Genomic DNA, 12,577 nt, shown 5'->3' with positions numbered 1-12,577 from the left:
CAAATAACTTATAATAAATAAATAAAGAATGAGAAAAAGATAATCAACATAGTGCCGATAAGGTTCACTCTGTTTGCTGTTATTATGATATAATATAGTATATAAATGTCTACCTGCACCATAAGTCTACACTGGCTTATGATAAACCCACACCACAACACTAGGGTGACATACATGTACCTTTTTCAATACAGCAGCTAATAAATTTAAATTCAAAACATTTTTTCAAAAGATTGTTTTTGGACGGACCTCTAGGAACAGTTTTCAAGACGTCGTTTTTTGCTGGACTGAAAGGCAAACTTGTCGGGTGAGATTAGATTTGAAAGTTACCTGTGTTCCTTCTGAAGAACCAGCCACAAGCCTTACAGACTGATGTTACGCAGCTTGTACAAACGTACCTGCCGTGCACACCTGGTGTGTTACATCTAAATGGTTCATGGCATCATGAGGAGCAACGGCAGGGTTTTCGGCCCAGAACCCAAGGGTCCCGGGTTCGAATCCCCTGCTGCCACCAATCTTGTGCCCTTGGGAAAGAGGCACTTTACACGATTTTCCTCACTCCAACCAAGTGTAAAAAACTGGTACATTACATTTTGTATGTATGTGGGTCACGACATCAGCAATAGCTGCCTGTGTCCCACATGTATTGAGCTGTTGCAATTCCAATAAAATCTTTAAAAATCTAAATGGTTATACATTTACCGGTTATGCAAGATGAATAAACAAACAAACAAACAAACAAACAAACAAATAAACGCACCTTCCTCTCCCTGCTCCTGCTCCGTTCGCGCTGCCGTTTCTCCGTCTCCTCCTGATCACTGGATGCTCCCCTCCGTCGCCTGATCAGCGGGGAGTTGGCCAGCGCAAGTCTCGCCCGCTGTCTCGGACTCACGGGAACCTTGTGGTGCTCCTTCTCTGCCGCCACACTCTTGCCGCTCTTAGCCAGGGTGGCCAGCTTGCTCCTGGCGTAGGACTCCACAATGTGTTTTCTACAGGAGCTTTCCATCAGCTGAAAGGAGATATAAAATTACAGTAACAACTAGACTTATTCCAAGACAAATCAATCTCTACAACCATCCCTCAACAGAGACGGGGGGCGCCATAGACTTTCTGCAACTTATGATCCACTCCTCACCGAGTCACATTTTCTATCTGCATAACGTGACGTCACATGTACTGAGAGACATTGGATTGCTCATTCCTTGATAAAGAATGGAATTTGTCAGTCATAAAGTCCAATTTCTTGTGCTGAAAACTACAGTATAACTTTGATACATAATAGCTGAAAAATTCATCAATATGAGTAGGAGTCCTTCCCAGTGTGAGTAGATCAAATCTATCAGGAAATGATTACTGAACAAAAACTGGACCAGGTGTGTTACACCCTTAAGTACTACAGATCATGCGTTACAAGGAAACCCCAGGTACTGACCTCTCCAGGCAGCAGTTTGTACCCCTCCTCCATCTCATCAGCGCTGTCCTCATCACTCACCTCCCCACACCTGGTGTCGGCCGGGACACCTGGGCTCAGCTTCTTACTCTGGGGAAGGGACATGAAGTAAAAAGGTTGACTTTAAGGTAGCCAATCCAGAAAGCTGACTTTCCCGGGGGCTCTATCTAGAGACACCTCAATTCACATGGAAGACCTAAGTGCAGCCATGGCAGATAGACTGGTGTGGTCGGAAGTTGTGCATGGACTTGCCCCGTACCCCCCCCCCCCCCCGGGGTCGACCGATGATGATGATGATGATGATGATGATGATGAGCCATGTTGATGCTGTAGGGGCAGTGGGTTGTTATTTACTGTGTCTCGGGCACGGTGTTGGAAGATGGTGCCCATCCCTCTCCTTCCACTGTCTTTTACCTTCCCAACTGAATTAAGGTATTCATTCTTACACCTGGGTGGAGGAAAGTCATGTTAAGTGCCTTTCCCAAGAGCACAACATTGGTGGCTGTTAGGATAGAGTTAGGGGTAGGGTTAGGATTGGGTTTAGGGGTTGGGTTTAGGGGTAGGGTTAGGGGATAGGGTTAGGGGTAGGGTTAGGGTTAGCATTAGGGGTAGGGTTAGGGTTAGTTAGTCTTACTCACCATGATGAGTATTTTCCCGTGGAGGTCCTGAGGCGAGGGCAGGTGTGTCGCCCCAGGGGGGAGGGGGGTTAGGGGTAGGGGTAGTTTACTTACCATGATGAGTATTTTCCCGCGGAGGTCCTGAGGCGAGGGCAGGTGTGTCGCCCCAGGGGGGAGGGGGGTTAGGGGTAGGGGTAGTTTACTTACCATGATGAGTATTTTCCCGCGGAGGTCCTGAGGCGAGGGCAGGTGTGTCGCCCCAGGGGGGAGGAGGGTTAGGGGTAGGGGTAGTTTACTTACCATGATGAGTATTTTCCCGCGGAGGTCCTGAGGCGAGGGCAGGTGTGTCGCCCCAGGGGGGAGGGGGGGAACCTCCAGTTTCCCAGCCAGGATCTGTGTGAGGTAAAGCGCCATCTTCCTCTGCTGGTCCAAACTGCAGTGGTTCTCCAGACACAGGATAACCGGGTAACTGTGGGGGGAACAATCCAAAATATGACTCAATCCAGAATACATCGTGTTGCATTGCAGGGTAACTGGGAGGGGAGCAAACTCCAACTTGAAGTTATCGGCTATCAAAATACTATAAAGCCACACCAAGTCTACCTTCTTGAGTTAAACTGGCCAAAGGAACAAACTCCAAGTTATCAGCTATCAACAAACTATAAACAATCCAAAATATGACACTTAGATCTTTTGGAATATACATGTGTACCATGTTGTATTTCATTTACGTCATACCCACCCACCAAAAAAAAAACACATTTTAATGCAAAACGCGCAGTAGTTGAGAGAATTCCAAACGTCCACACTTGAAGGCTATTTGCAAGGGAACTCAGAAATGTGGACATTCATGTTTTAACAAATAAAGAATAATTTTTTCATCCCTAGACTGTATCATAAAAACCCCGACCTGTTATTGATGAATGCATATCTGTCGATGACATCAATGACGTCCCTGAAGTAGACACGAGAAGTGAGTGTGTAGCCGTGGTACACTATAGGCTCTCCCTCTGGGCCATCCCAGCAGTCAACTGTAACACAACACACCAATCTTACATACATGTACACATGTATATCACACTTAGTCTATAACCTGTGGTACAGTTAGACTATAGACGTGTGAGGTGAGTGTGTAGCCGTGGTACACTATAGGCTCCCCCTCTGGGCCGTCCCAACAGTCCACTGTAACAACAACACACCAAAGTTAAACACTTCTTTACAGAATTTAGTAGGGTTGTCCCTGTAGCTCAACTGGTACAGCCACACAGTTGAGCTTCTGGTCCCAATCAGTTGCTAAATGGGATACCCCTGTTCAATCCTTAAAAGAGCTTTTCTGTTGAGGCTGTACCCGTCTTTTGGAAGGAATGTAAAATAGGGGTCCTGTGTTCGAGGAGGTGCCTTGAGCACGTCTAAGGAGAAATGCTAGCAACCCCTCCCTGTAGAAACATATACCCTGCTACTGAAACAGCAAGGAAACTTGCTGCCCAACGTGCCACTAAGCACTGCAGAGGTCTGAACGATGAATGTACGGCCGGGCAGCATTTAGGGAGCTTATGCAAACCTAGTCAGTATAACGCAAACTCCAGCTGTCCGGGGATTTCTGTCCCCTCCCCGTCTTGGGCGGCTATGCGGTTACAGGGCAGCAAGCCGTTACAGGAGCTTGATTGAGTTCAGGCTAATGCAAACCTGAATTTTTCAATGAAAGTCTCCCCACCGCAAATTCATGACACTACATGATATGTGTTTCCAATGTATAATATACCAACAGTAACTACTTTAACAGAAGTGTTCCAATTTAAGCCTTCTTTCCCCTTCTATGGTGAAATAAAATCCCAGCGAAAATTAATGAATTTACATTAAAGGCAACCAGAGCAATATAAGGGCCCAAAATATGAAAATATAAAAAATGCAGACATCTTTATGGTAGTGACATTTACTAACACTTTTAAGCACATTTGCGTAATAACTTCATACTTTGAGCAAATTTTATAAAACGCGCAAAAACATGCTGCTTGATGATTCCCTTAGTTTCGTGAGTCTACAAAAACCCCGGCGACGATTTTCAGTACGTTCTCACATCACGGGGACGTCGTATTTTTGCATCATGGATTTGCGGGCCCTGACATTCCTTGGGTTTCCTTTATAACTTAACTCATAATCAACAAACTTACGTTCGACACATCTGCACCCTGACTGCAGCACCCAGGCGTACATGTCCACGCTGGACTCCGACAGGAGCTGGTCGCCCTGGAGATAAGTATTATGGGATGTCGCGATGTAGTAGTGGGACAGCGGCTGCGTCATGTCCTGGTGAACGGCATGATGGGAAGAGTCGAAGATGTCGCCGTGGTGACTGAGCAGGTAGTTGGTGAAACCTGGAGGAGTAAAATTCAAAATCTTACATGGAAAGAAAATATATTTTTATTACATTTTTCTTTCAATATAAAGGACTTATTATGTGCTTCTTATTATGTGACTTATGTGCTTCTTCTGAATTTTTGTATTCAGATTTTAGACCTCCATCAGGTAGACTTCAATTATTCGTGCATGTAAATGGAGTTAGAAAGCACTCAAAAAGGATGCAAAATTTATTTTTCTACATGTATCTTGCAATTGAATGAAGGATTGCACACATACGGGTATCTTAGTGTAATGAGAACTCACAAATGAAAGACCGCTCAAATTTTGTGTTGCCAAATTATCATTACACTACAGTGAGGTCACATCAATCTATTTTCTTGCTTTTCAGACATTCTAAAGTACAAATTAATAAGAAAACAGATTCCATCTATTTTCACTCCATGACATCACCAACTCCAGACAAAAGAATCTAAGCATTTGGACCATCGCACACAAGGGCATGCCCCTAATCTTTCTTTAAAGGTGTGGTGGGTTCTTTAACGTGCGCGGGGTGTGGCTCTCCCAAAACACAGTACCTCCATTTAACACCCTATCCGAGGGACGTCCCTAACCAAAGCTAGGTATTCATTTCCACCTGAGTGGAGTGAGAGAGGTTGTGTAAAGTGCCTGATCTTGTTGACAATTTTTGCTGACTCACCGTCCAGCCCCAGCCAGCCGTTTAGCATGTAGTCCTCCCGCGGCTCACAGTGGGCGATGATGTCCAGGCACTGCCCTCGCCCACAGGCTTCAACCTGACAACAGGGAAGGTAACGCCAAAAAATAGTAACTCAAGAAACTGTGATTACTGGATAAAATATTGAAACAGTCAGACGTTTCCGACAGCATCCGCAGTCTTTTGCAGTGACTAAAGGGAAGAACTGGAGGAACCAAAACTTTAAATCGATATGAGACAATTTAGGACTGATGTCTTACCTTCATCAATGCAACTGCTGGCTAACCCAGTAACCAATATATCTTTTGTGCCAAATGGATACCTCAGCAGGCTGAAGGTTAATAGTTAAGTAACCTTCTCCAATATATATGCTGCTTATCTCCATAACCAATACAAATTTTGTTGATTGATTGGATCTTAGTAGTAAACGGTTAGTACACTTTTTGATATGCAAACAAAACAATTTCACAGACCTTTTGCTCCTTTTCTAAGAACTGAGCGAGCTCTGCAGCCGTGAGGAAGTCTTTCCCCTCGGAGTACTTCTTAAGGAGAACCACGAGGTCCTGGCGAGTTGAGATGGTCCTGTACAGACCAAGGAACCCCTCCCAGTCCAGCAGGCCTGAACCTTCTACAGCTTTCTAGAACAAGACAAGATTAGACGAAGAACAGTTAGTTTTGATCACTGAACAGTTTCTTCTGCTCAACGTGAGGTCCTGTCGAGTTGAGATGGTCCCAAGAACCCCTCCCAGTCCAGCAGGCCTGAACCCTCTATAGCTTTCTGGAAAAAGACAGTGAAGATAACAAGAAACAGTTACTTCTGATCATTGAACAGTTACAGACCCAAGTTACAGTCCGGTACAGACCCAGGGACCCCTCCCAGTCCAGCAGTCCTGAACCCTCTACAGCTTTCTGAAACAAGACAAGATTAGACAAAGAACAGTTAGTTTTGATCACTGAACAGTTACTTCTGTCAGGTCCTGTCGAGTACAGGCCCAAGAACCCCTCCCAGTCCAGAAGGCCTGAACCTTCTACAGCTTTCTGGAACACAAAATCAGACAAAGAATAGTTAGTTTTCATCACCGAAGAGTTACTTCTGATCAACGTGAAGTCTTGCCGTGTACAACCCCAAGAACCCATCCCAGTCCAGACGGCCTGAACCCTCTATTGCTTTCTGGAACAAGACAAGATTAGACAAGGAACAGTTAGTTTTGATCGCCGAACAGTTACTCTTGATCAACGTGAGGTCCTGTCATGTTGAGATGGTCCGGTACAAACCCAACAACCCTTCCCAGTCCAGCAGTCCGGAACCTTCCACAGCTTTCTGGAACAATATTAGACAAGGTACAGTTAGGTACTTCTGCTCAATGTGAGGTCCTGGCGAGTTGAGATGGTCCGGTACAGACCCAAGAACCCCTCCCAGTCCAGCAGTCCTAAACGGTCTATACTTTCCTCTTGGATGGGATGTAAAGCTAGAGGTCCCGTTTTGGGTAAGGCCACACCTTGAGCATGTTAAAGAACCCACCACAGTTATTGAAAAGAGTAGGGGGTCCTTCCTGGTGTGAGTGGATCAAACCTTACCGTCCAGTCTAACGCATCTTATACCTACCGTACAAAACTCACTCAGGGCTTATAAAAGCCAGAACACATTGTACTTGAATGTACGCATTTGAGCCCTCCCCCCAAGGAAGCCATACCACAGCGAAACATGTCTGAGTGTGGGCTAAACGGAACCTACATGTATATGGCTAGTACAGCATTATTTCTGAAGGATGTACGATTGACTTGATGTTCTCCACTACGATTACGTTATTGTACAAAACTGGTACACCCAATGGTAGTTTACCAGTCATGCAGAAGAAACAAACAAAAAGGAGTTGGCTATACCTGCACCATGTCCTGTATCTTGCCGCTGGTGTCGTAGATGTTGAGCCTGTCGAACAGCAGGAGAGCCTCCTGCCACGTCAGGCGGCCGTCACGGTCCGAGTCGACCTGGGAGAAACACTCCAGCAGCCACTGGTAGGTACGGGTAAGGTCAAGGGCAACTCTGTACAACACAACGCACTTATACATCTCACTTAACACTCAAGCAGCAACCTCAATGTAAAATTCAATAGCCACCAAGATAGATTCTAAAAGCCTGCACATACCTAAAAAGTGTTGTCACATTTCATCATAAGTAATTTTGTCACTGAAATCATAGTACTAGATCAAGGAAAGGGGTGCATTGCATTAAATGAGTCATACTGGACATACAAAGCTGAATAATCCTATTATTCTCTCTGTTATGTAATCCCTTATCTTCACCCTAGACTATTTTCAAAACATTTTTTTACATTATTTTTTTCGCCCTGTCGCTCCAATTTTTTCTTTGAAATTCTGAGAATCAACAAATGAAATTGGTGTGGCCTGAGTTTGACAGATTGCGTCGGTCCCCCTTCATCAGAAGCGATCCATCCGGCTGGCAGCTCTATAACTGGAACACTGATTTGTTCTCTGATGAAACACTGGTGTGGTGAGTGGGGGTGGCGCTGGGGTTACAGATTTAATCAAGGGAAGGCAAGGCGTACTTAGCACGGTGCCTCTGGGGTTAAAGACATGCCAACTGGATAGGATAAGACAGGGCCACACCAATTTATTTTCTTGGCTCTTGAATATTTTAAAGTAGAAATTCATCAGGAACTTGAGATTCTAGAGAAGGTTGGGACCAGAAAACTTGCATCTGACTACCGTAAATGCAGAAATGTTCGCAGTGGTTTTACATGTATGTTCATGGTTTGTGCGGTGAATTCTTTCCCGCGAACTTAAAACCACCGCGAAAAGCTGTTCCATTGTGTGACTGTAGCGCTTCTATTGTTTCAAACGCGAACTCAAAAACACCGCAAACACATTTTCTTCCAATCGTAAAATTTAATCCCTGCAAACATTTCTACATTTACAGTATACTTACTCACTGCAACTGCGTGTAGCTTGGTACAGGCTTTCCCCTAAGACTCAATCTACCATAATGATTATACTTTTCAAAGTTGAGAACCTAAACAAATAAAACTGGTGTGGCTTGTAGTTCATTTGGTGAATACGGGAACCCTTTCCCTCCTTAAGCCCCCCCTCTCACTGGACCCGCAGCACATTGGCGGCCTTGCTGTTCCATACATTGGATGTTGTGTTACAGTTGGATTCATAATGGAAATGTCATGCAAAATGCACAATTATGACTAAAAAGACGATAAAACAGATAAAGTTATCCATGAAATTCGCTGAGAGCTCTGTCAAATTGCCTGGTCGCAGCGAGGTTACCAACATGCAGCGGGTCCAGTGAGATACACATGTAGGGGCGTTACTTCTGCCATGAGGCAGTATGCCCGGTTCGGTGTACAAGGTCCAGTAAAATCATCAGAGATATTAGGGTCCTCCATTCTCTACGGAGAACTGATCTCAGGAAAGAGAAGCACCGGGTGGCCTCAGCTGCATTTCAGAGATGTCTGCAAGAGGGACTTGAAGGCTCTAGATATTGATACGGAGCACTGGGAGGACCTTGCAAGTGGCCGTTCCAGGTGGAGATGCACACTGTTCAGACAGCTCAAATCAGGAGAAGCCAGACTGATGCGCAACGCAGAAGAAAAGCGGATCCACAGAAAAGAGCTTTGTAACAGAACTGAGTCAGCTTTATAATACAGATGTGATTTTTGTGGCAGAGACAGCCATTCTCGTATAGGGCTGTTCAGCCATAGTCAATGCTGTAGTGCTGTTGTAAATTAGGACAGTCTTTACCATGGTCAATACTGACCGACGGAGGCCATATATATTAGGGTCCTGCATGTCTCCCTGCTTTAAAAGTTTAATCAAATCTTGTATCTGGTCTCTCGCCAAGATTGGGATACTAGAAGATAGATACCAGCAACATACTGGACACAGATAGCCACTACTTTTGATCAAAAATTATTGATGATTAGTAGCTGCAATCTTGGATTAAATATGATGTAACGCAGAGGATAGTGCCAGTTGGTGTTTGGGGCAAATACAACAATGTAGTGCACCCATCTTTAGAAAGGGACGTAAAATGGGGGTCCCATGTTTGAGGAGGTGCCTTGAGCATGTTAAAGGGGAAGGGCTAGCAACCCCTTGTTGTGAAAATACACCCTGTTACTCAAACAGCAAGGAAACTTGCTGCCCTATGTGGCACTAGGCACCACAAGGGTCTGAACAAGCAAATGAACACCTTGAATATGATGTAACACAAAGGATATTGCACACACACATACACACACACACACACACACACACACACTCACACACACACACATACACACACTTACACACACACACACACATAGACACACACAGAAATACACACACAAACACACACACACACACACACACGCGTGCTGACCAAAACATAACCTTCTTGGTGAACCAAAGGATATTGCCAGTTTGTGATGGGTTTGTGTTCGAAGCCGCTCTCCTCTCTCATCTCCATGACCAGATGTCTCAGCCCGCGCACCCACAGGGCGGCCTCCTCGCCTGATCTACAGGGGGGGCAAATAATTCTAAAATGTCACCGAGACAGTAATACTGTAATGCAGAAATGTTCGCCTCCTCACCTGACCTACAGGGGGGGTCACATAGTACACCAGCGTTCTTAAATGTCACTGGAACAGTAAATACAGTAAAATTTAATACAGAAATGTTTGCGGTTGTTTTATGTTCTCGGTTTTCGATGGAACTTAAACCCCAGCAAAAAGCCGTTGCATTGTGTGACTGTGACTTAGTCTATTATAGTTTCAAACCGCAAACACTCCATTTTCTAGCTATACTGCGTAATTGAATCCCTGTGAACAGGGGGGGGGGGGCAAAGTACATCAGGGTTCTGAAACATCACCGGGACTTGAAGTGATAAGCATATGTACGAGCTGATCAATAAGTCCTTGGCCTGACCCAGACATAAGGTGCACAACGGGGAATGATTTTAAAGTACATGTACAAGGCTTTTATGAATGTATATGCATACCATAATTCAAATCATTGCAATCTTGACTTTGCAGGCGACACCCAGTAACATTAAGTGAGATAGAAGGATAAAGACTGAGCTGCGACCTGAGGTGTGCGGGCCAACTTGCTCTGCTGAAAGTCAGATATCCACTTCGTTTAGTTGAAATATGAGGGGAAAGTTCATCAAATATTTTGACAATGTCTTTGAAGATTTTATGCCTTTTCATGCATGAGAAACTAAACCACTTTTCAACCTTGTTTCTTCTTCGAATTCAGTTGAGCTACGTACAGAAACATCCCTCCCAGTTTCTGTGATTGATGTTTTCTGTTATTACTAAAAACCCAGCTGGCCCCAGAGCCCCAGTCGGACCACAGGTGCAGGAATAATGGATTCAAACTTTTTGCATTAAAATAATTTCAAACACACAATGGGACGTAAACGACACGTTTGATTGAGCTTCATGGACTTGTGTAATAAGGGCGGTAGTCTCTACAAATATCTAACATTTTTTGTCCTTAATCTCTTTCATAAAAAGATATGTTTGCCAACATGCAAGCTTGACATACATAATATCATGCTAAATTACATGGAACAGAAAGCATAAATTAACTTCGTTATAGTCCATATTGTTGGTAGTAATGAAATTTTTATCAAGTGAATAAAACTCAATTTACCCTAAAATCTATAATTATAAGAGAGTATCACTAACTTGATACGTCTCTTCAAAAGAAAAGAAAGAAACAGGATGAAATGAAATTGCCACAGAGTTTAGAGTCATTTTGCATAGCATAGAATAACATCAATATTGTATGATTTGTATAATTGTATATCATCTAGTGATCTCCAACCACAATATTATTGCATCAGGACAAACCACAGGAGAACAAAGGAAACACAAGGCTCTTTCTGTGGGGAAAATTGCACATTTAAGCGTGAAATGAACATGGCGGTTACCTAGCAACCAGTTCTATGGCTTCCCCCTCGTTGCCATGGATAAGATGGAAGCAGCAGGTGGGGTCAAGGTTCATTGGGGGGTCAGTCGCCGACCTCAAGCCTTCCCGCACATCGGTGATGTAGGTGATCGGAACTGAAACAAAATCAATATTATTGATTGATATTCATTGATGTTTCTACTAACCCACTGATAATCATAACACAGGTATATGTAAGGCAATTTCAGACCATTATCGGCTGTATGTCACGCTAGAATTTAACCTGCAAATAATAAGCTGCACTGGCCGCCACTACACAGTGACCGTTGACCACAGTGATTTGCCGCACTACCATGATCATTATTGTCAAAATTCTCTTTTTTCAAAAAACAAGAAATGATATTAATTATTATTAAGCATATTTTGAATGCAAATGACAAAAAAATGTCTGTGGCCACAAAATGGAAAAAAAACTCTTGTCCTACTTTTTGCATAATGTCCTGGAGAGTTTCCATACTTTGGAACCCCAAATGCGAGACTAAAACTGCGCTCTCCTAATTGTTGCATTGTCTCCTTTCCGGGAGGGCTTCCATCAATGAACAGATCAAATCGGCATGGTCATATATTACATATAATGAGAACAAGTGCATGTATATATACTAAAGACTAAGACTGAGCCCATTCCTTTATCTATCTATAAGTCGTTTGGCTGTCCTACTTTTTGCGTTGTCTCCTTTCCGTGAGGGCTTCCATCGGATGCAGGACTTGTCCGGGTCCAGGTAGAAGTTCTTGGGAAGACTGCGGGCTCCGTCCTTCAGCTTGGTCAGCAGAGAACCTTCCTGTAGCCGGGCCAGGCACGAGGACACTGCAACACAACGGGAATCATATGATTAGACTGTGGGGAGTACAGTACAGTATAGTACAGTACAGTACAGTGCAGTACAGTACAGGCGTGCTAGTACTACAGGCGTGCAGACACTGCAACACAGCAGGAAACATGTCAGATCTAGACTGAGGGAGACTTTTCAAACTTCATCCCGGTCTGTACAATATACATGTACAATGTACTATCTGCTGAATACAACAGGCATGATCATGAGGAAATTGCAACACAACAGGATCGGAAATATGTTGATTTTGATACATAAGTACAAACCTTACTGCCCTTCTTCAGACTCAGAGCATGAATCTAAAATATTTTACAGCTGACTCAAAAAAATGTTCGGTACACAATAGTCAAAAAGTATGTAAAATGTACCAAGTATATACACCCTTAACAACAGCTGACTACAGGCATGGGGATATTGGAACATAACAGGAAACATGCCAGACTGTGGGAATTCAATTTACAGTTAGAGTCCTTAACCCAAAATATAGAGGTTCTGGGCTGGGTTTGAAACCCAAGCAAGTCTTTGAATCCTGAAGGGAGTGAAATACAGGCATGAGAGATATTTTCAACAACAAAAAAAACATGTCAGCACTGGTGAAAAAAAGTGAAAGCCATCTCCACACAGTTTA

General features: G+C 43.9%; 1 protein-coding gene across 1 annotated transcript in view; it reads right to left on the bottom strand.

Moving 5' to 3' along the window:
- LOC136443801 (uncharacterized) overlaps positions 1-12,577 on the bottom strand; it is a 51,763-nt gene that overhangs the window by 14,303 nt on the left and 24,883 nt on the right. Inside the window, exons 2-12 of the mRNA XM_066441164.1 lie at positions 11,778-11,924; positions 11,082-11,214; positions 9,562-9,663; positions 7,025-7,160; positions 5,614-5,778; positions 5,126-5,219; positions 4,239-4,442; positions 2,978-3,098; positions 2,368-2,536; positions 1,433-1,540; positions 761-1,009 (exon numbers count right to left, since the gene is read on the bottom strand). Of these exons, the coding sequence (XP_066297261.1) occupies positions 761-1,009; positions 1,433-1,540; positions 2,368-2,536; positions 2,978-3,098; positions 4,239-4,442; positions 5,126-5,219; positions 5,614-5,778; positions 7,025-7,160; positions 9,562-9,663; positions 11,082-11,214; positions 11,778-11,924 (1,628 nt within the window). The remainder of the gene's footprint in view (positions 1-760; positions 1,010-1,432; positions 1,541-2,367; positions 2,537-2,977; positions 3,099-4,238; positions 4,443-5,125; positions 5,220-5,613; positions 5,779-7,024; positions 7,161-9,561; positions 9,664-11,081; positions 11,215-11,777; positions 11,925-12,577) is intronic.

This window comes from Branchiostoma lanceolatum, chromosome 10, assembly GCF_035083965.1.
Source record: "Branchiostoma lanceolatum isolate klBraLanc5 chromosome 10, klBraLanc5.hap2, whole genome shotgun sequence".
Lineage (NCBI taxonomy): Eukaryota > Metazoa > Chordata > Leptocardii > Amphioxiformes > Branchiostomatidae > Branchiostoma > Branchiostoma lanceolatum.
Note: the sequence above shows the minus strand (reverse complement) of the source record. Positions and strands in the feature narration are given on the sequence as shown.